Below are 25,770 nucleotides of genomic sequence, written 5' to 3'. Positions count from 1 at the left end.
CAAAGTTAAATGGCTTACATAAGACTATATAGACAGCAAATGGCACAACCCATCCCTAGTGTCCTAGCTTAGAGTACCAAAGCCAGCCAAATGGCAGAACGTCTTATGAACACCTATACATATAAATACAGTACATTACATATAAGCATTCCATTCTGATCAAGTCAGAACATTTGGGGCCAGTTCTGTAGGGCAGCTGCAATAGAGAATTGTTTTCCCTAACTTTCCTATCTGACTAGGTTTATCTCCCACAATGCCCCTGATTCACCATCATTCTGGGGCACTGTGGGAACTTGAAGTGGTGGATAGGAACAGCCATGCAGTACTGGCTAGGTGTCCTATTTACAAAAATAGTGACCCAATAGAGCAGATGGATAGAGGAAGCCCCCTGGTCTCCTAGAGAAACTAAGATACAAAAGTGAGATGTGAAATTTACAAACATATCCATATGAGGGCTTTCTACTGCCTCTATTTTATCCAAACTCTATTTCTGTTACTGCTATACAATTTCAATTTTCTCTACACTATGTTCCACTTATATACTACTACTGTTACTATTACTTTTATGTTGTTGTTTATTCGTTCAGTTGCTTCCGACTCTTCGTGACTCCATGGACCAGCCCATGCCAGAGCTTCCTGTCAGTCGTCAACACCCCCAGCTCCCCCAGGGACGAGTCTGTCACCTCTAGAATATCATCCATCCATCTTGCCCTTGGTTGGCCCCTCTTCCTTTTGCGTTCCACTCTCCCTAGCATCAGCATCTTCTCCAGGGTGTCCTGTCTTCTCATTATGTGATCCATTTAGTTTTCACGGCAAGAGTACTGGGGTGGGTTGCCATTACCTTCTCCAGGGATCGCATTTAGTCTGACCTCTCTGTCATGACCTTCCCGACTTGGGTGGCCCTTCACGGTTTAGCTCATGGCATCATTGAGGTGCTCAAGCTCCAGCACCACAAGGTAACGATCCTTTGCTATTATAGAGCAATGTTTTCCTCCTACAGAGCTTGTCTTTAATTCCTCTCTCTGGGATTTCTTCTATTTCTATTTTTTCTTCTTCTCTGTTAATGGCCAGCATGTAAACAGGAGAGAAGAAGAATGTAAATAGGAAGAAGGCAGCCCAGGTGCCTGCAATTTTTCTAAGCAGCGTGCTCTTCCACAGGCTCAAAGCTGGAGCAAGTATGGCATGACTCAATTACAGCTGCTGCTGCTTATTGCATGTACTAGTGAGTGATGTGGACTAGGTGACTTAAACACCTTCTTTTTCATCATTTTGAGAAAATAGCTTTACTGTATTTTGCTGTTAAACTTGCTAATTAACAATTGTGTTCCAGATTTCCTCTTAAGAGTTCAAGGTGATAATGCTGGTTTCAGTTTTCCCCCTTTCTAATCTCCTGCAGTAGATTAGATCAAGAGAAGGTGGTTGATCAAAGGTTGTCCAGAAAGAACAGCGTAGCTGGGAAGGGATCCAGATGTTGCTGAATAAGTCCCACCAATCCAACCAACATAGCCAGTGACTGAAGGATGCTGGGAATTGTAGTTCTGCAACATTTGGAGAGCAGGTTCCCCAACCTTGCACTATGCTCTAAACCAGCTCCCCAGTTTGATTTGTTTGCTTGAGTTTCTTCTAGCTATATCTAGCATCCTCAAGACACTTACTGAAAGCTGCCACTCTGTCCCCTTTACAGCACGTGGAACCTGCATTATGTAGAGTTGGTGCCTCTATTCTAGAAATCTCCTGAATTATTTTTTTGTAATGTTTAGTTAAATCAGCATTGTCCAACTTGGACAATTAGACTACTGTTCTCTGAATTCCTGGGTACCATGGTTTAAAACATAATCGCAGTAGGGCTGCAAAAACCTGGATGTCAGCAGAGAGATACAGAATGGCCAATTCCTGAACCTTGTGATCATCTAGATTTTTTACAGCCCTCACTAAAATGTTCCTGAAGCCAAGGGAGGAAGATGCAGTGGTCAGCTCTTTAGTGACAAGCTTAAACCACAGGAGAGCTGTCAAATTGTGGACTAAATCAAGGGCAAGCAATGTTGGAGTCTGCATGATTTACAGAAGACCTAGAAGGATCTCAAATTCCCAAGTTGTTAAGTGAAGAATTCAGTTCTCCAAAGGAAACAAATTGTTAAGAATCCTCAAAACATTATTCCATTGTGTGCCTATCCATTTCTCATAGTTACTGCAGGAGGCCACAATCGATGGGAATCTGATTACAAACATTTTGTAAGGCCAATGTCTATCCAGCCCTATGCTAAGGTCGCAATTTTATACAACCTCACCTGACAGTAAGCTTAATAGGACTTTCCTTTCAGTAGACGTGCACAATCGTCGCTGGCGTATACTCGTTTTCTGTTTCTGCCAGGTTGTCCAAGTTTTTTTAAGATGAATGTATATTCTGTGCTTAAAATAACACCAAGCCTCAAAGCAGCCCAAATTCTTTACCTTCACCATTGATGAGGGTGTGTGTATGGGGCACGGCAGTTAGAAAGCGCAGAACTGCAACACTTTATTTTGCTTTTAATCAGGGACAGAAGGCAGAGAATCATGACTGGAAACCCTGCTCATCCACCCTCTTGTAAACTTCAAAGCTTAATCCATTGTTGCCCCTCTTGTTGGAAGCCTATCTGTGCATTGATAAGGGCTAGAAACGTGCATGAAGCAAGTAAAAGTATTCTTAGGATATCAGATTAAATATTGATTACCAATGCAACCTTAACATGTGATGCTAACTGCACATGGCTCTGCCTAAACCCTATTAGGTTGCTTTTTGCTTTGAACCTCAGTAGTCCATTCTAGACCCCTAGATGATGCCCTGCAATAACAAGTGTGTCTGTTTATTAATGCACGTAGAGATCTACCTGGCTTTTGGTCCATGCATACTAAATCCTGTTCATGCTCCGCTATCGGCCTACCTATTCATTCTCTATCATTCCTCTCCCTCCCAGCCCCCTTTCGCATCTTAATTCCCCTTTCCCTCTGAAAGTCTCCTCTTGAGCTCTCTAATCCAGAGGCGGCAGCTGCATCTATTTTCAGCTCAAGGAGCTCCCAGCTGCTCCCCATATAGGGTAAAAGCCGGTGCCCCAGCAGGGGACAGACACGGACACCACCTCCTTCAAGACGGATCTTGTAGCTGGAGAAGGTGGGCGGGGAGGTAAGGGGACCTGTCATTCAGGCAGGGTGGGGGGAAGGGAGTGACAGTGAGGTACGAGACCTCAGTGAACCTTGTCCCTGCGCATGCAGCTGTGGTGCCACGGTGCTTGGTGTGCATGCTTCAAGCCCACACTGGGGCAAAAGCAATCCAAGAAAACGTAGATAAGCATTTAATGAACACTGTGGTTGCTGCAGCACTCCAGGACTGGGCTATGGAGCTGCCCCAAATGAAAGACAAGCAGGGAAATCAGACCAGAGGTCCATCCCATTCCCCACACTAGGCAGCTGCTTTTCGAAATTTGAAAGTATGATGCAAAAGTCATTCATAGCCTCTTAATGGATGCTTCTCAACAAAACTCCTATTGACACATTGGCCACATAGAAGGTGCCTCTAGCAATAATGGGCTGATCTTGCAATGAAGGCTTATCCATGAATATTCAATGGATGGACTCCTAGATAGGTGCAGTCTTGCCTAGGGTGGTACTTTGCAGAAATGTAAATGCCAGCCAGTGTTGGTAATTATGGATATTCATAGGGCACCAAATTTGGGAAGTCTGATCTACAGAGTTGCAGTCTTAAATACAGCGGTGGTCAAGATGGGGCTGTATGTGAAAAAGGGCTTAGACTTCAATCACATGGTAGGGGGTGCCATCTTGACTTTTTTGACACTCCCCCCTTGCTTGGAATAGTTCCATGTGGAAGATACGGGTTTTCCCCTTGTCATCTTCTCACCATCAGTTTGTGAAATGGGGTTAGTTAAATTACTGGTGCCTATGTAATTTGGCCACAGAAAGTTTCTTCACTGTATACGAACCCTTGTCTCTCTGATTACATCTTTGGTAGTATTTCTATGGCAGGAATAGAGTTAGAATGGCAGAATAACCATAAATAAACAAGGCCTGATTTTTAAAATGGTATTTGCTTTGAGGCCAAGAGGCAAAGAAAGGGAGCCAGAATTAACACCATTTCCCTTAGACATGACGGCTAGATCAGCCTTCCCATTATATCCTCCACATGAGTTGGGGCACAAGACCTAGAATTCCCAGCTAGCAGGGTTATTGGCCACTCTGGCTAAGAAATCTGACAATTGTAGCCGAACCCATTTGGATGGCATCTGATTTGGAGGAAGGCTGTCATGGGTGGGCATCTTTGCCCTCTGTTCTACCCTTGCTAAAAATGGCCGGGGGGTTCTATTGGTGTAATGGTATGAGGGAATGACCTTGGGAGACAGGGGGAAGAGCACCAGCCAGGAGAACAGTCAGATAAGAGGCAGCTTAGCCCGCAGAAGCAATGTGGGCTTGGCAAACGTCGCAGAAGGGACCCTCCCTTGTTTCTTGGGCTGCAAAGGTGAGGGGGACAAATGTATTTTCAGACTTGCAAGATTGATGTCAGCTTGTGAGATAGTCCAGACAGGAAGCATACCCAGATGAACTAATTCTGCTTTATTGAAACAGAATCTTGCAAGTCTGAAAGTACATCTTTCTCCCGTCACTATTACAGTTCAAAAAACTAGGGACAGTCCCTTCTGAGAAGTTTGCCAGACCCACATTCCTTCTACCGGTTAAGCTGCCTCTTATCTGACTGTTCCCTGGCTGTGGCTCTTCATCTTGTCTCCCAAGGTCATTCCCACATACCATTACAATTGGCCAACTGCAGAAGAGGGCTTGTTTTTACAGCAAATGCCAATCCTACACTAAGTCAACTGGTATAGTGTCATGGTACCTAAGGCAGAAGATCCCACATGCATTTCTCTTCCCCCCAGCCTGGACATTAAACATGCAATAAATTAAGCAACTAACCATCTGCTGTCCTTTTACGAGACCCAATTTGCCTGAGGCAGCCATCTTACTTGGTGTAACTCTGGCTGGTCTAAATGGAAATTTTGGAAGTTGTAGTCCAACACATATGGAGAACAACAGTTGGGATATTAAACTAAGCATCTGGTCGCTTTGGTTCAAACCTTTGCTCAGTTGTGAAGCTTGTTAGGTGAGCATTATTTCTCAGCCTAACCTACCTCTCAGGATTGTCATGAGGATAAAGCATTACAAGTGATGTAACTTGCATTGACAATTAAATAGTTACTCTCGAGGAGGTACCCAGATGCTGTCATTGGCTCTACACAAGTATGTCTAGGATGCTACCTTTTCAGGGACATCCTTGTAAGGGTGGGAGGCTCTAAAAAGTCAAGATGGTGGCTGTGACCATGGGATAGAAGCCCTGCCACCTTTTTACCTGCACCACCTTTTTTATGTATTATGTATGTAAAAAGGGGCAAGGCTTCAATCCTATGGTCACAGCCACCGTCTTGACTTTTTGGACACAACCCTCTCCTTGGACACCTCTAGCTTTGCTTTTGGCTGGTGGTCTGTGTCTTCAGCTGCCCCCAGGCAGGCACATCTAACTTCACACTCTCTTTCTGTGGCAGAAAAAGTTCTTTTGCATTATTGCACCCCCACAAGAGCACAGTGATTTTACCTGTGTACCTGCTGCCCACTGTCAACGCTCTGATGTTTATTTGTATGATTTTGTTCAAAGCAGGTCTCTGGGCAAGCTGTGAGGCCTGAAGTAGCTGTGAAAGGAAACTTGAACCTCTTACCTTAAACAATGCACATAAAAAAACAGGTGGAGCTTTGTGCATCTTGACTTTTTTGACCGTGCCCTGTGGACACCACTGGTGAGGCTGATGAAAGACTCTGGTGGTGGGACACAACCAGGTCTTAACAGAAGGGCTGGCTTATGAAAAAGAAAGCCCAGTTCCAGGTATGGCCTTACTTTTAAAGGTGAAAGTATCTCTGAACAGGTTCAAAGCTTACTCTCTGATCCCAAAAGAGGCCCACACAATCAGTTTACTTGCACAAATAAAATAGAGTGTGTGCCTTCCAGTATGGTCTGAGTCCCAGGTTTGTGTCTTCTTGAATATGAAATATCACTGAATATGATACTTCCTGAATATGAAGTACTCCCACCTCATCCAAAGGTTTTGGGATCCTACAGCAGGAGAACCAGGAGCTTCTGGTCATCCGGACATGGTAGAGATGAGCCAGCAAATTTGATGACGCACGATGACTCCTTTTGTATTTACACAAGTGTGGAGTCACTGAAGATTTAAACTGGTGGATTTCTAAACCTCAAGTTCACCTCTTACCTTCAGATGTTTGGGGGGCGGGGCGGAGGACTTCTTTTTTTAATATCTGGATATAGACATGCATGTTTTGATTTGTTTCTCGGTCTTTAAAAAAAACAATTTATTAACAAAGAGGCCTTGTTCTCCCTTGTCTTAGAAAATGTTAATAGCTGTATCCCACACTTCTAATGAGCTGAGAAGGGTTATCCCATTTAAACCATACAAGTACGCTGTGATGTTATCAAGGTTGAGAGGTAGTGATCACACAGAATTTCAAAACTGAGCACGGCTGTGATTCCAGATCTCCCTGGATCTACTCCAACCTTATCTATTCCACACACTACACAGCTCTCATGAGATTTCCCTCTGCCCTCAAGGACCTTCAAGCTGTTTAAGAGAGGGTCTGGCTATGTGAAGCACTAGGCGGCTACTGGATATCTGGGTGCAAATGAACTTCTTAATCCAGTGAAAGGAGGCAGTTGTAACTGATGCCATACCATTCATCTTATTCCCTAGTTCAATCTTTCCTCTTGTGGCAATTTTCAGTGCTGAGATTGCAATTCTCAGAATTCCAGCTGACCTGAAGCTGATTGTTGCTGAATCTTCACCATCTCCTTATCTGCAGTTGTCCTGGGCAGGCTGTAGACCGGTGGGATCTGGTTTGGGTTTGGGTTTGTTTTTTGTTTTGCTTTTTACTGGAAACTTGGGACTTGAGCCCGATGCAAAATGGGAGCTCGGTGGTAGAGTTTCATAATTATTGTACTCCCAAGCCATATACTGGTGTGATTGCCATCTAGAAGCAGAAACCTGCCCTGGTTCATCCATTATGTTAAGCCACTGTTTGTTTAACCATGGTTTATTGCTGTGGTTCTCAAACTTTGTGATATGATAAATGAATTTGCATGGGCCCCCCACAGATTAATCGAATGATCACATTGGTGTTAGGGTTGGGCAAGAAATAAACACACCACTTATTTTTAATAAATTTTTACCCATATATCACAGAATTTGCAAACCTTGTGGTACTGCAACTGCCTACTGTAGACTTGTACATGTAAGATGAACAAAGTCAAGAGTTTTGACAGCATTCCTGCTTTACCCAGGCTGGCAAAGCCTGAGCAAGCCTGCAACGGGCTTGCATTGGCAAAGCATTGAGCAAAATCCAGAATGAGTATTGACACTGTTCTAACTTGGCCTAAGCAAGTTTGATCACATTTTTTAAAAATTGTGCCACCCCCTCACCCCAAGTAGCTCATAAACCCCTCAGGTTCTGATTCACCGTTTCTGGGTTCCTCTCCCACCCTGCATTGAGCCAGAACCAAACTGAGTTAAGATGTAGCACAATAGATGAACTTAGTCTCTGAGATTTTTATTTCAGGAGGGGTCAGGCATTGAGTGCCACTCCTTATCTGCAAAAAATCATGCTATCTGTCCATAGGATGGTTGTTGCCCTGATCCTGATTTATGGTTTAATTATTCTAATTATGGCTTTAAGGTCTGAATTAACTTTATTCTACTCCAGTGTTTCTCAACCTTGGGAACTTTAAAATGTGTGGACTTCAACTCCCAGAATTCCCCAGCCAGCATGGCTTGCTGGGGAATTCTGGGAGTTGAAGTCCACACATTTTAAAGTTCCCAAGGTTGAAAAATATGGTTCTACTCCGTTTATTTTGGAATTTTAATGAAAAATGTTGCTAAAAACTATTATAATAAGAATCTGTAGACTTAGGTTTTGAGAGAGACCAAAACTAGATAGGAAAGGGAATAAACTGAGGGTTGTAGAAAGGGCAAGGTTGATTGGCTAGGAAAAAAAATACATAGCATTGCTCCATACCATTACAAATTTAACTTTGTCAAAGATTCTAATTAAGCAAAAAGCAGTGGTGGTGGTCACCACCTCTTTGCTGTTGCTGTTAAGCAACTGATAGTGAAAACCTGTTGCTGATCTGTTGAAAAAAATCCAGTGATCTCTGCCCCCCTCAGGTCTTCAGAATTTGGGGATCCAAACGCCACTGATCAAAAAATCCAGATCTCTGCCTCCCTCAGATCTTCAGGATTTGGGGATGAGGAGGCTATCTTGTTCTTCTTAGATGTTTGTCCTGCAAGAGCATGAGAGGGCTGCAGAGACAGGGAGCTTCCAGGCCCACCATTTACAGGCCCTGCTCACCTTGGGTTGGTCCCACAGTCATCGCCTGTGGGTCTGGCAGTATGGCCTGAGGTAACCCCATCCCTCTGCAGAGAAGCTCTGGAGAAGGGCAATAAGTCGAAGATGGGATGGGGTAACTGACCTCACCAGCTGCAGCTCCTGGCACTGCAAGTTGAAACAAGGACATGATGGGGAACCCAGGCCGTTAACCCAGTCTGAGCCCCATGCACTTTCCGAAGTGCATCCGCAAGCTGAATAATCAGGGATGACCTACGGTAACTGCTGGCCATGGCTGTACTAAGCCTGCCTAAAGCTCTCCCCCTGGCAATATTTAAATCGTTTGTTTGAAGCTGTCTTATAGGTATAATAAAAATGTGATGCCTGCATCAGCTAGAACACAGTTGCTTCTGATTTCTGTCTCACCTTAGCATCATGTATAAGGGAGAAATGGAGCAATAGAAGCATAAACACACTTTTAACACCATGCATGAGAATATTAAGAAAGGGATTAGATTTAGATTGGAGAAATGGGCTTGAAAATAGATGTCCAGGATTCCCAAGGAAAACCTGGGTAGTTGGTGGGAAGTGGGAACGGAAAGATTTCCCCTTGGACCTCATTTCTATTTTCTTCTCCCTTCCTTACTGTTTCAAAAAGGAAAATCATGACTAGCGATCTGAAGTGATTCACCATGGGGCTGGTCTTATGTACGAGTGCTCCCATTCTCAACTCTTAAGAGGGTGAGCCCCAAACACCCCAATTCCCTTCCAGACCCCGCTTCCTCCAATCCTCCCTTCTTTTCTCCATTCTCTCTTATGGCTGCTGACTTTGCCAACCCCAAAAGGTTGCAGTGGTAACTGGAGCCAGGCGGGGATGCAGCAGCTGGGCTTGTTATTAGCCCAAGGGAACTCAACACCCTCTCTGTGCAGCACATAAAATTCACGGGTTTCCCATGCTGGTCCATTGCATAACTTGACCCTAAGGCCCATAGAGATGGGCTTCTGGCTTGCTCTTGTTCAGAGTGGCCCCGCCAAGAGCATAAAGCAGCTCGTGGGTTCAGATCCTACCTCTGGGAGGGAGGAGTTGGCCCACAGAGATTAGAAATAGCAATGCTAATTTCAGGGTTTCCCAACCTTGGGAACTTTAAGATGTGTGGACTTCAACTCCCAGAATTCCCTAGCCAGCATGGCTGGCTGGGGAATTCTGGGAGTTGAAGTCCACACATCTTAAAGTTCCCAAGGTTGAGAAACCGTGCTAATTTTTTTTTAACAAGGGGCTTTGAGAATCCCCCAAAATGTAACAAGGGGCTCCCGGAAGCTCCCTCTAGCACACCTCTGGACACTTGCTTCAAAACCATTTCCACTTATAACATGGTTTAGTCCCTTCCATTCCTTGCATCCCACCCTTGTGCCCGCAAAGCAGACCTATTATTCAGAGCTATTATATGGATCAAGGGAATGCCTCAGTTTCCCCATTGCACTGAACCAGGGTTCCAGAATAGGCCAATTAGCAGGGTTTGCTCAACATGTCAAACCAGAAACCACCATTTATAAACACCAGAAGCTGAGTCCCTGCGACATGCTAGGCCTAAGCCAAAAAGACCACTAATGAGGGCTGGGTGCAAAATGTGTCCCTCACTACACAAATGAAGAACTCTACTGAGAAATTTTCATATATGCAGTCAGTATCTGATACAGCAATGTGTTGCCCTGGTCGGTCCTTTTTTTTCCCTTCTGAATAGCATTGCTGTCATGAGGAAGAGAAGTAATACTTGAAAGCTGAGAAGGAGGGCTTTCTCCTGGGTTGTTCCCAAACTATAACGTTACAGTTGGTGCTCTCTCGCTCTCTTGAATTTTAGAAGGGTTTAAGACACATGTTTATAATCTACCCCTTTAAACCACTTTTAGTGTGTTTTAATTGTTTTTAATGCTTTGCGATTTTATTTATTTTTACGATGGTGTTTTGCTTTAATTTTCTTTTTTGGTTTCCCATCGTGATGTCTTCCGCAGACAGTCAGATGTAAAAACTACCCCCCACCCCAAATAAAACACGATGCTGAAGAATCTGCATGCAGTTTTTCATCTAAGAGAGAGTGTTTCAATGCCTGTTCTGCATTCTGCATGCGACCCACATCGCACACCTATGTGCAAGAGAAACGACCAAGGTGGCTTAGAATAAGGAAAGTTGAATGTGAATATGAGGCCGACTTTCCCCACCTTGGATGAGCATTTTGGTTTTCCAAATTTCAGATACAATTTTCCTAACCCTGATTGGATTTGTTTCTTGTTCTCTTAAGATTCTGTAGGGCCTGACCCCTATGTTTGCCAGCTGTCATTTTACAAGGCACACAACAGGCCATTCTACCTGGGGCTGATGAGAACTGTAATCCAACACAGCTGAAGTGGGCAAGCTTGGAGGAGATTGAAATCTGGGATATCAAAGAACACATTAGAAGCATACTAGGAATATTTCACTGAATTCAAGTGAGCAGGGCATGATGGCATCTATCAGAGGGATCCGGAAGAAGACAGCTGGTCAAATCTCAGTGGTATTAACTATTGTTTTTGAGAACTGATGGGGGACTGGCACAGCACCAGAAGCAAAAAGGAACACAAATAATGCCTCTTTTGGAAAAAGGATCAGAAGGAAGAATAACTATGGAACTCTGTGTGTGTGTCTGTGTATGCATGTGTGTATGTTTGCGCACACACACACACACATATATTAATATTAAATACATAGGAGGTATCAAATTATATCAAATTATAGGGAGGTATCAAATAAAATATATGTAATTGGTTTGATGTTATATAATTCCTTAAATTAAAAAAGATCAGATTTAGTTTTGCTTCCTGCTTACCAACTTCCTCCTCCTGTCTACTTATTTTTGAGACTACAGCTTTCAGCCTGAAAAAAAGGTGGTTCCCCCTTGATTTAACCTATAATCACAAACTGTTTCTTTACCGTATATTGTAATCAAACTTCGATCCCCCAATTTCTGTTTATTGCATGAGTCAAAAGCCAGCCTGGGGAGAAAGTTCAAGCAAAGAAAATGGTCTTAAGAAAAATTGACCCTTCCCCATTTTTCCACCCCCCAGCCCAGTGCGGTCATTCTGATATCCTTTGGAATATTCTCCTATCCTTTGGAAACTGCTTTTTTTTTTTTTAAATGCAGGCAATGCAATTGCAGAAGTCCTCATCTCTCATTTAATGATTCCTTCAGATTGTTTAAGACAGAGGCATTCTTTGCAGTCATCTGGTTTTATGCAACAGCACTCCCACATAAAGATTCAGCGCCTCCTGACCCTTCTTTCCTCCACCTCTGCTAAGCCGATTTATTTCTGACACAGCTGTGATGAGCTGAAACTTCACTGCAAAGATTTTGGGTTCTGAGAGGTGGTGGCTCTGTTTCCGGTTAGCACGTTGGCCTTTCTTCTGCATTATTTATTTATTTGAGCTGGTTTTAACAGAATTCTAGCCGATGGGGCTGTGCGATGGTTGCTGCTGGAACATTTGTATTATTAGTAAGTTCAGAATCTGATCTTCAAACTCCTAACTTTCTGATGTATGATCTACTCTTTTCTGAAATAAAGGAAAGGAATATTGAATATAAGACCATCTAGTACAGTGTTTCTCAACCTCAGCAACTTTAAGATGTGTGGACTTCAGCTCCCAGAATTCCCCAGCCAGCATGGCTGGCTGGGGAATTCTGGGAGCTGAAGTCCACACATCTTAAAGTTGCTGAGGTTGAGAAACACTGATCTAGTGCGTTCACTTTATGTGACCATGGAACAATGTGGCCAATCCTTCTGCCCTCTTGCCATTATTATGCATTGTACTGAGATCAGATTTTATCATTAGGTTATAGCAGTTGTCGTTCTAAGCATTTACCCTACCAGGGTTTCTGCTTATTTTTGTTCTTATATATGCATGGAAATTTGTTTTCTCTTTTTAAGCCTGCTAGCGTGAATGTATCATATTCCATTTTTGCTTGCTTATTAATTAATAATTAAATAAGAGGGACTGTTTCTGCTGATACCACATTTTCTGCCCAGGGAGGCAGTGGTACATAGAAACATACTTAAATCTGGTTAACATCTGATTCCTGCTCTCACATCTGTGACAGCTTCATGTTCTTGTGAATGCATCTTCCCTTTTCACTCATACTATTATAGTATGGGGTAAAGCTGGTTCAGGAAGCTCCCTCCGAGCCATTGGCTTAATTATCTGGTGTTTCTCAATGTGGCAAGTCAAACACTTTGCTTTCCGCAGCAGACAGCTTCTTGTTCTGAATCATGGAGTCAGGATGGAAAAGTATTCAGTGAGCAGATCTTTCCAGCTAGAATGGAGATCATTAACCTGAGTTGTATAAACAGCTGAATATTCTCTTTATTGCAGAGGATTTAAGAGCTAGTAGGATGGAATAGGATAAACCAGGGTTTCTCAACCAGGGTTCTGTGGAATCCTAGGTTTCTGCAAGAGGTCACTAGGGGTTCCCTGGGAGATCACGATTTATTTAAAAAATTATTTCAAATTCAGGCAACTTCACATTAAAGAGGTAAGCTTCATTCTTTATTTTTAGTTTAAGAACACTGTTAATGCATATATACAGGCCTACTCACGAAATGGATAGAATAATTTTGTAACGTGGCCTATACTTGAGCCTGAATATGCAGGGGTTCCCTGCAGCCTGAAAAATATTTCAAGGGTGCCTCCAGGGTGAAAAGGTTGAGAAAGGCTGGGATAAACTGAGACTGGATATTCTTCATGGAGCTGTATTTCTCTAGGAATACACATGAGGTCACATGGAGCTCATGGATTCAGGAACGGAGCTGGCCATTTTGGCTTAGACCCTCCAGAGTTCACTACATCTATAGCACTTCTATTATTCTGGCTGGGTTTATTTTGTCTCCCCCCCCTTACAAGCCTCATCCATCAAAGTCCTCATCTTGCAAGCTCTATTCAACAGAATGAAATTCAGCTGTAAGCATCTGCCTGCTCCTATAGAACCCTTGGGTATGTAACCATAAAACCAACATTGCTGAGCAGATCAAAGAAGGCCTCGTTATCAATTATTCTGTTTGTCCCCAAACAGACCCCTAAGGTGGGATGGGAATGCTGCAAGTTAATATTATTTGGCCAGTGCTGTAACTTAATATTATTATTACTGTTGGTGGTGGTGATGGTGGCTTCTGAGGCCTATGGGAATGAGATAGTGGCACCGGAGTGGGGCTGAAATTTTTGGCCTTTATTTCACTTGGCTGGGGAAAACTTAGGCAGTATATTCTGTTTTAAATACAATTTAAATTTTAGTACAATTTAAAAATTGTTTTAGGAAAAAGAAAAAACAGTTCAGCAGGATAGGAGGCCCCAAAATAGGTCTAGGGGTTTGCATGCACCTATGTAGCCTATAGCAAGCCCACAGCTATGGATTGGGAACCTCACAAGCACCAGGAGAGAGCTTGGTGTTCCTCAGTGGGAACATCTGTATAGGGGGTCACAAAAGTCAAAATAGCAGCCACAAAAAGTCCCACCTCTCTTTATTTGCTTCATGATGACATTATAAAGGAGGGGGGCCTTGGGTCATGCAATCATGGCTGCCATCTTGATTTTTTTGATCCCAGTTCCCTGAGATCCCCCGCTCCTCAGTGATTCATGTTTGGAAGTAGCTGGACATGCCTTCCTCTTGGAAAAGGGCTGGAAAGCTGTGGCTTCAAGTTCTTCCAGAGACTGATAGAGAGGAAGTAATACTGCAGGAGAAAGCATTAAGTTGTAGGTGCAGGATTTTATCCTTGTTTAAGTGGTGTATTGATTTCATAGTATTTGTGTAATTTTCACTTTTATTTTAGCATATTAATTTTAATTGTGGTTGGATGGCACCCCTTGGGGGTATTATAAAGAAAAATTTTGTTTTGTTTGTTTGCATTGGTAACAGTGGCCCAACATGGTTCTTAAGAGTTATTTTGGATCCTTAGATCCCAGTTTCTCTTCTAGCAGGATGTGTGGTTGCTCTGAGTAACCCCATTACTTGTATCTTGTTCCAGTTATTTGTGCAATTTATTGTAATGTGGTTTTTTTCTAATCTAGCATGTTTTAGTTTAATTTAATTTTTAATGGATAGGCATGCATCCATGAGAGAGAAGAAAGCTATGTATGTATCTTAACTAAGTTTTCTGAACACCTTCAAGGCTTTGGTCACCTCCCAAAACAGGTTACCTTTCTCTTAAAAAGGAATGAGGAAAATGTCCCTTGGCAGAGGTCAAGGCTGAGGATTTCACCCTTGGCTGGCTGCAGTGCTTATGTTCTACACCTTCCCTTGTGTCTGTTTGGGGACTGAAGGGAGTTATGGGCCAATAGCTAGGCAGTGTTTCTCAACCTTCGCAACTTTAAGATGTGTGGACTTCAATTCCCAGAATTCCCCAGACAGTATGCTGGCTGGGGAATTCTGGGAGTTGAAGTCCACACATCTTAAAGTTGCCAAGGCTGAGAAACGCTGAGCTAGATGGAACCCAGCTGGGAAAGGCTGGTATAGAAGAAGAAGAAGATCTGGCCTCTTCATGGCCCCAGAAGATGTAGAAGCTATGCTAATGGCTAGCCAGGCTCAGACATGGCAGGGGGTCAGCCTAAGGTCAAAGCAAGGAACGTTACTGAAGCATCCACTGAGTAACCCTGCCTTCTCCTTTACTGCCCCAAATCACACATGGACAAGGATTTGGTGTTCATAGGCCAAAGGATTGAATGCTCCCATTCAGGGAGAAGTCACACAGCATCTGGGTGCAAGGCAGCAACGGGCTACTTTCAACTGCCCAGCCAAAAGGGGCAGGGACTTTATTGCCCAAAGGGATTCCCTTGTGCCAGTCTAGCTTCTCAGACTGCAAGGGGAAGAATCAGGCAGGTGCCAAGTTGAGCCTTTGGGGGGGCAGATGTTCTCGGGGGGATTCCTAATTCATCATGGCAGCCGTGCTACTGTTAGTGTTGGGGAGATTCAATTTAAATCAGCATTTCTCAACCCTGGCAACTTTAAGATGTGTGGACTTCAACTCCCAGAATTCCTCAGCCAGCAAGCTGGCTGAGGAATTCTAGGAGTTGAAGTCCACACATCTTAAAGTTGCTAAGGTTGAGAAACATTGGTTTAAATGTTCAAGAACATGGAAGTAAATTCAGAAGGTGGTTGGCCATCAGCAATCACAGTACTGATTCTAAATGGAGGGCAAGGAGGGTCTCAGTTACGTGCCTTTTGGGGTGAAGAGGCCCTAGTGAGTGTCAAAGATGTTGTACTCTGATGCTGGGCCTAGATTTGTATACTTTCCCATGTAAATATACCTGGGAATGCATGTGTGTGTGCATGTGCACAGGTGTACATGCGTGTATATATAGGAAGCATATGCTCACATATCTTGACACAGCAGGGAGACAGGCTGTTGTTCCAAATTACTTCCTCCTTTGCATATTTGTGCGTGTGCATAGGAAGCACATGCCCCCATATCTTGGCACAGCAGGGAGATAGGCTCTTGTTCCAAATTACTTCCTCCTTTGCTATTTTTTTACTTTCAGGGATTTTTTCCATAGAGGAACATTTAGCAATTCAATCTCCCACCAACACATTTTCCCCACCTTGAGGCTGACCTTAGACTTAGTTGGATTGAGGGGGAAAATATTACTCTAACGCCAGTGCAACCGAAGGATGAGTGAAGTCTCCCTCACTTCCAGGCTGAAGATGAGAGGAAGGCAATGTCATGAGGACACAGCAGAAAAATAATGTGGCCCGGGCGTGTTAGTTGGAATATCAGTTGATCACTGGGCTCTCTCAGAATGCACCCACACAATACATTTGTGCCAAACAAAAGATTAACAAGCTCCTTTTGGACAGAAGTGTAATGCTATTCCATGAGAGCCCCACAGCCGTGTTCAAAAAGAGCCTGAACATCAGCCGATAGATGTGGGGAGAGTTGTGCTATGAAGCAGCAGAGAGAGACCTGGCTCTCTCCTGCTTTACCGCGCTATAACCCCCTCCCCAGCTGCCCCTATAGTGAGTGGCTGTTCAGGCTGATCCAGGTCTTCAAACCAGGGATTGGCCTGGAGAAGTCAAGCAGAGGAGGAGGGGGAGAAGGGCTCCATAACACAGTAACCAGGGGGCACACCACTAGGTGCCAGGCAAACTGTGTCAAGTTGTATCTGTATCAACTGCTGAGGCTGGTGTGTTTGAGGGGGAAAACACTATGTTAACACTGGAACAGCCAAGGATGACTTTGAGCTGTCTTGGGGAAAGGCTGGGGATGAGATGATGGATGAGATGAAGTCCATCATGAGGACTTGGCATTAAAAAGAAGTTCCATCTGGGACGTGGTCATGCTTTGGTTCAGTGCAAGAGGTGGAGAGGGCCATCTAGGTACTGTTAAGTATAGGACAAATGGGGGAAGTCTAGAAAGTTTACTGTTCTTCATAGTTACACATGATTCAGTGACAGAGAACTGAAATTAGTACTTCTTTTTCAAGTTTTTTAAATTGCACCTTAATTTGCCATTTGCTGTGAATGGCAATTTCAGTTAGCTGGTAGAGAGTGGGATGGCTAAGAAACATGCATGGAGACGCAGCAAAGCCAGTCATCCTGTTCATTGTTTAACCCTGGACTTTGCAAAACAGCTCCTACAGTGCCAAACACCACTTATTCCGGCCTTATTGTGCTGGATATCTCCTTGTGGGTCTGAAAAAGGTTATTGTGCATTGCAAGAACTATATCTCTATTCCTGATTCCTAGTGGAATTTGTCTTTGAGCATACAGGGTTAGGATTGTGCTGTAAAAGCAATATCTAATTGCTATTTTCAGAGATGTCCGCAGAGGAGTAAAAAAAGTCAAGAATACAGCCAGAACCATGTGGTTCTTTTTTCTGTGTGTCATGGCTTGACTTGACTTTTTCAGTCTCTCCCTGTGGCTATTTTAATGACTTTTATATATTTTTTAATTCCTGGGTTTGGACTGATGTTGCCTGTCTTACTTTTGGTAAGGCACAAACACTGTGTTCAATTAGCATTTGGGCTTCCCACTCTTGACTTTCAGGGATATCCCTGAAGATAATTGGAAAAGCAGACTGCTAGCCGCTTCCTCAGATTGCTAAAGCGCTTGTCAGTGTTACCTCTCTTAATCCCAATTTTGGCTTGGCTAGTAGTAGTAACTTTAAAAGAAGAAATGCACCTTCATGGGACAAACTGGGATATATACTTGCATCAAATTTGCATGTGATAATATCCAGGTTTTGAGGCAAATTTATAAATAATTGCTAGAATTAAAACAACAATGACACTTTTCACCCTAATGAGAAGACTGTCACTCTCCTATCCAGGTATTAGCTGTTGATAGGCACCTTCAAGTCCTTTGCTCTTCCTCCTCCTTCTGGTTCCTTATCTTTAAACCGAGTCTTTTAAAGGCTGTGACAGGGAACAGAATCTTCATTTCAGTCTTCTGCCATTAGTAAACCTGTATCAATCTTCCCCCCCAGCCCTATTAAAGTCAGATGCCTACCAACTGGGAGGTATGAGGATAAATGCTATTGAGCAATCTGATCTTTGTAAAGTTTTTTTTACAATCATACTTTTTTATTAATGTTGCTGGAGATTTTTTTTTTCAGAGTAAAAGCAATACAAATTTAAAAAAAGAATAAGGAAAGTAAGAAAAAGTGAGTAAATAAGTAAGAAATAAAAAAGAAAAGACAGAAAGGAAAGAAAAAGAAGCAGCTTCTAATTTTCTTTACAGCAGTTATAAATACATTTATATTTTATCCTCCCTCTCTATAGTTATATTGTGGCTCCCATCTTCCCATCTTCTACCCTTTCTAATTGTCAAACCCATAAATCACAAGTTCCTTTTTTTATTTGTTTTCAGCAAAAAGTCCATAAAGGGTTTCCAGTCACCAACAAATGTAGTTATCATCTTTTCCCTAATCAAACAAGTCAATTTTGCCATCTCTGCAAGTTCTGTCATCTTCACCAGCCATTCTTCCAGCTGGAATCATACTTTGGATGAGCTTGTCTCTGTGTGGAGGTCAGTGCAGTTGCCTTCTCCAATGGCCATGCTTTTAGACTTGCAGGAGAAAGATTTCAGATAAAAGAGAATGTCAAATTGAGGACCACCCTCTGTAAAATGGGACACAGCCCTTCCATCCCCAACCCTGAACATATTATAAACCATGACATCTCACTCCAAACATCCTCTTATAACCTCTGTTTTTCAGATAATTGTGGAATCCTTTGCATGTTTCTTGGAAGGTGGATGCCCAAAGAGGTCCAATTACTATCTAGAGGAACTGGGTTTTGTCCTTCTTTCCTAGTGAGAAGACAGATGTACTGTATATTTAGAAAGATCCCTGGAAAAAAAATCAAAACAACTCTAAATGTGTTTTTATTCATTCAGTTCCTTTAATCTGTTTACCATGCTAAATGTCTCATTTGAGATTCTGTAACCATCCACATATTATTTGCAGTGAATTCAGACAACTTCACTGCAAATGAACCCAACAAAAGGTGATAATCTCACCACACGCAAGGACCTTTTTAGAATTTTTTTTCTGATGAAGCCTCATGCCCTTAGAAATGAATTGATAAACTATTCTGGGCAGTTATTTGTATGTATGTGTGCTGAGCTACCACACGATGCAAGTGTCAAAGAAATGGTGATCATTTGACTTGATGTGGTTAGCTGGATTAATGTGCTGAAAGAAAAGAGAGATGGCCCATGAGAACCTCACAAAGAAGGAGGGAACAACATCTCTGTAAAAAGCTCCAGAATAAAATGGTGGAAAAAAGATCCCTCTTCACTGCCACCCCCAATACAGAGTTAGATTGATCACTGTATGATAGCTTAATATTTCAGCATAGTATATATCCATTTATAGCTGGTATAAAACTTTGGATACCCTTACAAATATTCATATTAGTATTGAAAAAGTATGGATCCCAAATACAAATTGGAAGTATGAAGGTTTTCCATCTGTCCATTTTGATTAGGCCATAATCATGATTAAGTTATCCTACCTAATCAGTTACAGTTGTAATCTTCTCTTAATTTTGAACAATCCATTTCCCTGAAGCAAATGTGATTTATTTATGAATTGGTATCTGTAGCCTTGCACTGTGAGTAGGACATACACAAGAACACCTGATTGGTCAATTTTTATGGGATTTACATTACTATAAATTGGTCTTCATATTTTGATTTCAGTGGGTCTACTTTAAGTACGATCTTCCCAGTGACTGCACAGTCAGTAAAAGCAATAGCAACATTTACAGTTATGAAAAAATAATTGTATGGTGTAGAAGCACTATAGATTTGCATGCATACGTAATTTCTCTGGATTTGAAGTAATGGAACAAATAATTTGAGTTTAATCGGATGTCTTGCTTCATCATTCCATGCAACAAAGTAAATAAAACCCTTTTTCATTTTAAAATCAAATAAGTGCATTAAACTTTTGTACAGCATATAATAAAAAAAAATATATCATCGAAGAGTCAGTTGCTGCAAGAAATTGCAATAGAGTGCACACTAAATGGCTTGTAAAACCAATAATTGGTCACGGAATTGTGGCCACAAGCCATGATAGCCAGAAGCGTAACAATCACACTTAGGGGTAGTAGCAGATACCAAAGGCAAACGACAGGAGCTCTGCAGCTTGTGAATATCTCTTGGTCATCTGTTTGGTTGCTGCCAAAGACTGCAAACTGAGGGATGATAGGTCCGACAAAGAAAAATTAAAGAGAGTGGAAAAGAGAGAGAGAACAACTAAAATACTATACCTATGATACATATAGAAGTGCACATGTGTGGATTATTAAAGAATATTTAAGCTCTGTGTAAATGAGAAAGACATGGCAAACAGATAGATTTAGTTGCATATATGGGAACAAGAGCAACTCACTTCTCTGTGTATCTTCATTACAGACGACAAGTGACAGAAATAAACCCTAAATCTGTGGGAGGCAGGAGGGGGAGGCTAGGGTGAGATCTCTTGAAAGGAACAGGCAAGCCTTTGAGTGACACATGGGTCTGTGGACACTCGGCCTCCTCTCTCCTCCCCCCCCCCATCCCATCCCAAGCCAACCATCCTCCTGGCTTCTCCCTTCAAGTCAGCAAAAATACCTTCTCTCCGCAGAAGGCCATATGTGAGTTGGTGGATGAAGTGATGTCAGTGCTAGACACCCAATGGGGGCCCACGGAGAATGTCCAAGGATCTGGTCCTCAGGCTGCCTCATAAGGACGTGTGCCAGCCTCAGCGCTTGGTGAAGGCTTCTGTACAAGGGCGGGTTGTCGGGCTTTCCCTCCACTGTTGGATACTGTGCTCCAAGGACCATGGTCTGCTGAGAAAGAGGAGGAACTCCACGGGGGCGCGAGTGACACTCCATTGAACATACAGCAGGGGAACAGCAGAAGCAGGCCAAGCCGGAGGAAGTGGGGAGCGGCTTTAAACACAACAACGGGACAGCTGCTGTAGGGCAAGAATGGAGAACGCCCATGCCAAAACAGCAGAAGAGTGCCTGGCTTACTTTGGAGTAAGCGAGCATACAGGTCTCTCTCCTGAGCAGGTGAAGAAGAATCTGGACAAATATGGACCGAATGGTGAGTGCTTTCTAACACCATGGCCCTTTTGGTACCCACATGGCCAGATGCAAGAAGGCAGGGGGATGGAGAGCCAGAGAGCTGAAAGGATGTCCATAGCAAGGTAGATATGAGAAGGAAAGAAAGCAAAGATCATCAACCTAGAGACGGACAGTGATGGACATGGATGCTAGAACGTAAGGAAGGACAGAAACAGTAAGAAGAGTTGAAAGAGAAATCAACATTTATCAAAGGAAGATAGTTACGTAATTATTGGAAAGCAGGAAGGAGGTGGTAGAGATGGTCTGGCCGAGTCTGAAGTTGGCCATGGATGGTGAATAAGAATGAAGGTAGAAGCAAAGCACAAGAGGGAACATTGAAGACTGCAAAGTTGGGGGGAGGTAGCCACGCTGGGGACAGGGCAGCTGCTGCTGCTTTGCTAAGAATAACTCAGTAAATTCCCTTTGGTATGAATGAGATATCAAAATTGCTGATGGTCAACTTGTAGGAGCAGCCGGGAGGTAGAAGCGAGAGAGAGGTATGGAGTTGACACAGCCAGTCAAGGGAGCTAGCTAGATGCCGGGTAGATTGGAGAGGAGATGTCTTTGAGGAACAAAATGTAATAGTTTGTTGATTGTGATGGTGTGTGAGTGGGTAGATATGGAGAAATGAGGCTTGTTTGGTGAGGGGTGGGGCATAACATGCTGCCAAAGATGCAAATGATTGGGAGGACAGTGTAATTTCCTAATTTTATAATGTCTTCCAAAGATATGGGGAAAGGACAGAAGTTCCGGATTCCTCAGTAGGATTACAGCAAGAATTTGATCAGATGTGATGGGAAATGTGGGTGTGCTATTTTGTGGTATATGCACGAGTATGTAACTGCTCTAAATGACCCCAGTCTGTACCTTCCTATCTCCTTATGAAGTCCTGCCTCCAAGGGTTTCCTATCCCTCACCCAGTTCTGCAATCACTTAGGCCCAATGGTTTACAAATTGACCTCAATAAAAGGCCTATTCATTTCTGCAGGGGTGTCCATATCCACCTTGCAATCGACTCCCTAAACCCAAGCATGATCATGTAACTCGTTCTTTCTAACTGTGGAGTTATGACCCTGGTCATTACCTTTAAACTCCAGGTGTGGTACTGACCTCTCTGTAAATCCAGAGTAGTTTAGCCCATACCCCTCCTTTGTTGCCACCTTTGCTTGACCACTCAGCAAAAGTCATATTAGCAATAACCCTAACCAGCTTTTCTTTCTCTCTTTTCCTTTCTTGCCCTCTCTCAACATGCTGTCTCCAAATTGCAGAACTCCCAGCTGAAGAAGGTGAGTCCTGAGAAAGATTGTGCAGAAGTGATTGGAGGTATTAGGAAAAACCTTTCTACCTTGAGTTAGCTTGGCCCAAATGACTCCTACAGATTCTAAAACTGAGTCAGTAGCTATCAGGTCTCCAGATGGGGCCTCAAACTTTCTATTTAGAACTAAAATCTCAGATTAATCTGTGAACCACCATGTGGTTTGTCCCAACCATTTCCACCAGGTTCCATCATGAGGCACAGGCACAGAGCTCTTCCTCTGGCCAATCAGATGCCAAGTTCTGTCCCTACCAAGCCTTAGTTGTCCTATCCAGCTCCATGTTCTGATCTTCCAAGTATCGCTTAGCAACCTGTTTCCCTTTCTGGCGTCCTTAGAACTAATTAAAAGCTTCTAAGAGGCATATCTGTGATAAAAGGCAGCTTGGTTCTTTGAAATGCTGTTGGGCCAAGTAATGGAGGCTGCTTGGTCACTGAGAGAAAAAAAATGAGATTCTTGGATGAGGCAAAGATCTCCATTTGAGAGATGGATCAATTGGGAAGAGGGAGGGGAACAAAGATGGTCATATACCCTGCCATTCCTCCAAGTTAATGTTTGCTATGTAGCTTCTGTTAACACGTGGTTAGATTTGCATAGAAGAACCTGCCATTTTCCCAAGTGTACCTGCTACAACTTGTTGAAAAATCTATTTTGGAGTCTCTCTTCTATAGGCAGGTCATCGGGGATGTCTGCAGGCCTGCTATCCCTTCTCTCTTTCCGTACAGCCCATTGCTTTCTTGATGGGGAGGGTAGGCTGACTATCCCCACCCCTTCTCTGCAGTCAGTGCTTCTTCTGAGCCTTTCATTCCACCCTTTCTTGCTTATTAGGCAAAAGTATATGGGAGCTGGTGGTGGAACAATTTGAAGACTTGCTTGTGCGAATTCTCCTGCTCGCAGCCTGCATCTCTTTTGTAAGTGACACTGGCCTTGTAACTGAGGGAATTTGGGAAATCCACACAGGGCTGAAGAGGAGAGGCAACCGTTTGGGGGCAGAATGGGAAAGAAGCTGTGTCATAGGCAAGAGATGACTGCAAGCCTGCCCTTTGGGAATGCCATCCTGTGTTAGCAACACACCAACTTCCACTGAATTGGAATGGAAAGAACAGAGCTGCAGTATATTGGATTGATTTTAGATAGATTATTGGAGTCCTTGGTGCTCTCTGAGCTTGGCTGTTTGCTTGCAGACGTTTCATTACCCAACTAGGTAACATCACCTGTGTGAGTGAGTGGGGGGCTAGCTCCTTGTTTATAGCTGCCCTGGGAAAGCTACTGTATATAGACAGGGAAGAAACCCCACACTCACTTGCACTGATGATGTTACCTAGTTGGGTAATGAAACGTCTGCAAGTGAACAGCCAAGCTCAGAGAGCACCACCAAGGACTCCACAGTTCAACCCTGAGCTTCAGGTATTCTTTTCTATTAGTAATGGGTGCCAACCAATTAGTGAATTGGGTGGGTGGGAAGAAAGCACTGCAATGCCACATTTAATAAGCCCCATTCACCATAAGTGGAGGGATTAACAAGGGCTTAATTTGATTCAGGAATCAAAACTGGAATTATTTTCACTGGCGAGGTAGGTAATACATGTAAATGAAAACAGTGCATCTGAGCATCTCAAATGTGTTTTTTCCTCATCAATTATTATTTAACATTTGGGGTGCTTATAGGTGTTCAGTCCAATCAGGGCACTCTGTTTCTTTTTTCTCAGAGTTCAAATCTGGCTTCCTTCTGTATAACAATTTAGGCAGCATGCTGGTAGTGAGCTAACTTACCAACTCAGCAATTTCTTTTGACTCCTTCATGCTAAAGGCAGGCACCACATTTTATTTGGCCATTTTCAAATAATTCACGATCATTTATTTAATGACATTTACATTTAACTGTGGCTCTGAGAGAATAATGATATTCCAGTCTGATTTCAGCCCATCAGGATTACCAGTTTCTTACTGATTCACAAAACCACTTCCTTCTGAGCTTGATCCCAGAAAACAGTTTGTGCATCAATACGCAGAGGGTTTATTTATTTATGTGTGTGTGTGTGTATACATATGTGAAGATAAAAACTAATAGAAACTATATTTATTTTATTTATATCCCACCTTTATTATTTTTATAAATAATTCAAGGCAGCGAACATACCTCATACTCCTTCCCCCTCCTATTTTCCCCACAACAACAACCCTGTGAGGTGGGTTGGGCTGAGAGAGAGTGACTGGCCCAAGGTCACCCAGCTGGTGTTCATGCCTAAGGCAGGACTAGAACTCTCAGTCTCCTGGTTTCTAGCCCAGCACCTTAACCACTAGGCCAAACTGGCTCTCATTTGAAGAAGAAAAGAAAAAGAAATCAGGAAAAAAGGTGAATGTGCAAGAAAGGGAAAAAAAGGAAAAGAAAAAGAAAAAGAGAAAAGAAAGAACGAAGATACAAAGAAGTGGCTTCTGATCTTCTTTACCGCAGTTATAAGTACAATTATAATTTTACCTCTTACTCTATGGTTACAACATGACTCTCTTCTTTTTATAATCTATCCTGTCTAATCATCAAAACCATAAATCACAAGTTCATTTTTTTCTGTTTTACACAAAAAGTCCATAAGGGGTTTCCAATCAGCAATAAATGTAGATATTGTCCTTGATCAAAGAAGTCAATTTGCCCCTCTCAGCCAGAGTGTTTTTCTTCAGTAGGTTTAAATTATAATTGTACTTTCACTATCATGAATAAATTGACTCAATCCAGAAAAAGAATATGGAGATCACCTGGCCTGTACGTTCCAGTACAAAAATGAATGCTCTCAGGTTCGTAAGAACCATAAACTCCTTGCCATTTCTGCAGTACAGCAAATCTAAAGCAACAGAACCTGCGGTTTTCCTTATTTCAGCACACACAGGCTCTCATAGCCTGTCGTGCTGTCTCGTTTCTTGACACTTGAGATGCAGCCTCCTCAGTTTGTGATACTAGATTTTTCAGGAGCACATGGCCAGGCTTAGCAACAGGAGGTCTCAGAAAAGGTCATAATTCAAGGCTTGGTTCTCATTTAGCTGTGGCTCAATATCTCATTCTCAGATAGCCTAGGAATTTTGGAGTTTTCTTGGTCAAGAAGGCAATCAACCAGATAGTTCAGTCCATTTCCATGTTTTCTTTCTCCTGTGGAACTCTGTAGGATATGAAGTATTATGGGGCTTTGGAAGATGGGAAAGAACTATCTGCTTTGGGATTGTTTTATCAATAAAAACAGGACAGACAGTACAAATAAAATTAAGATTACATTAGAAATGGTGCTGTCTTCATCGTGGTGCATGCTGATATGTTCGGCTACAGGTTTCAGAATTCCTGTGGTTTGGGAAAGTTGCTATACAGACTAGGCTGAATTCTCCTCTATCAGAGAATGATTGCAAAACCCA

General features: G+C 42.8%; 1 protein-coding gene across 2 annotated transcripts in view; it reads left to right on the top strand.

Annotated features, from left to right (window-relative positions):
* Nucleotides 1-20,675: 20,675 nt before the first annotated feature.
* Nucleotides 20,676-25,770, top strand: part of ATP2A1 (ATPase sarcoplasmic/endoplasmic reticulum Ca2+ transporting 1) — a 38,712-nt gene continuing 33,617 nt past the window's right edge. For both annotated transcript variants that reach the window (XM_063301098.1, XM_063301100.1), the window contains exons 1-3: nucleotides 20,676-21,038; nucleotides 22,327-22,344; nucleotides 23,200-23,282. In XM_063301098.1, the coding sequence (XP_063157168.1) occupies nucleotides 20,921-21,038; nucleotides 22,327-22,344; nucleotides 23,200-23,282 (219 nt within the window). In that variant the 5' untranslated portion in view covers nucleotides 20,676-20,920. The remainder of the gene's footprint in view (nucleotides 21,039-22,326; nucleotides 22,345-23,199; nucleotides 23,283-25,770) is intronic.

This window comes from Candoia aspera, chromosome 4, assembly GCF_035149785.1.
Source record: "Candoia aspera isolate rCanAsp1 chromosome 4, rCanAsp1.hap2, whole genome shotgun sequence".
Classification (NCBI taxonomy): domain Eukaryota; kingdom Metazoa; phylum Chordata; class Lepidosauria; order Squamata; family Boidae; genus Candoia; species Candoia aspera.
Note: the sequence above shows the minus strand (reverse complement) of the source record. Positions and strands in the feature narration are given on the sequence as shown.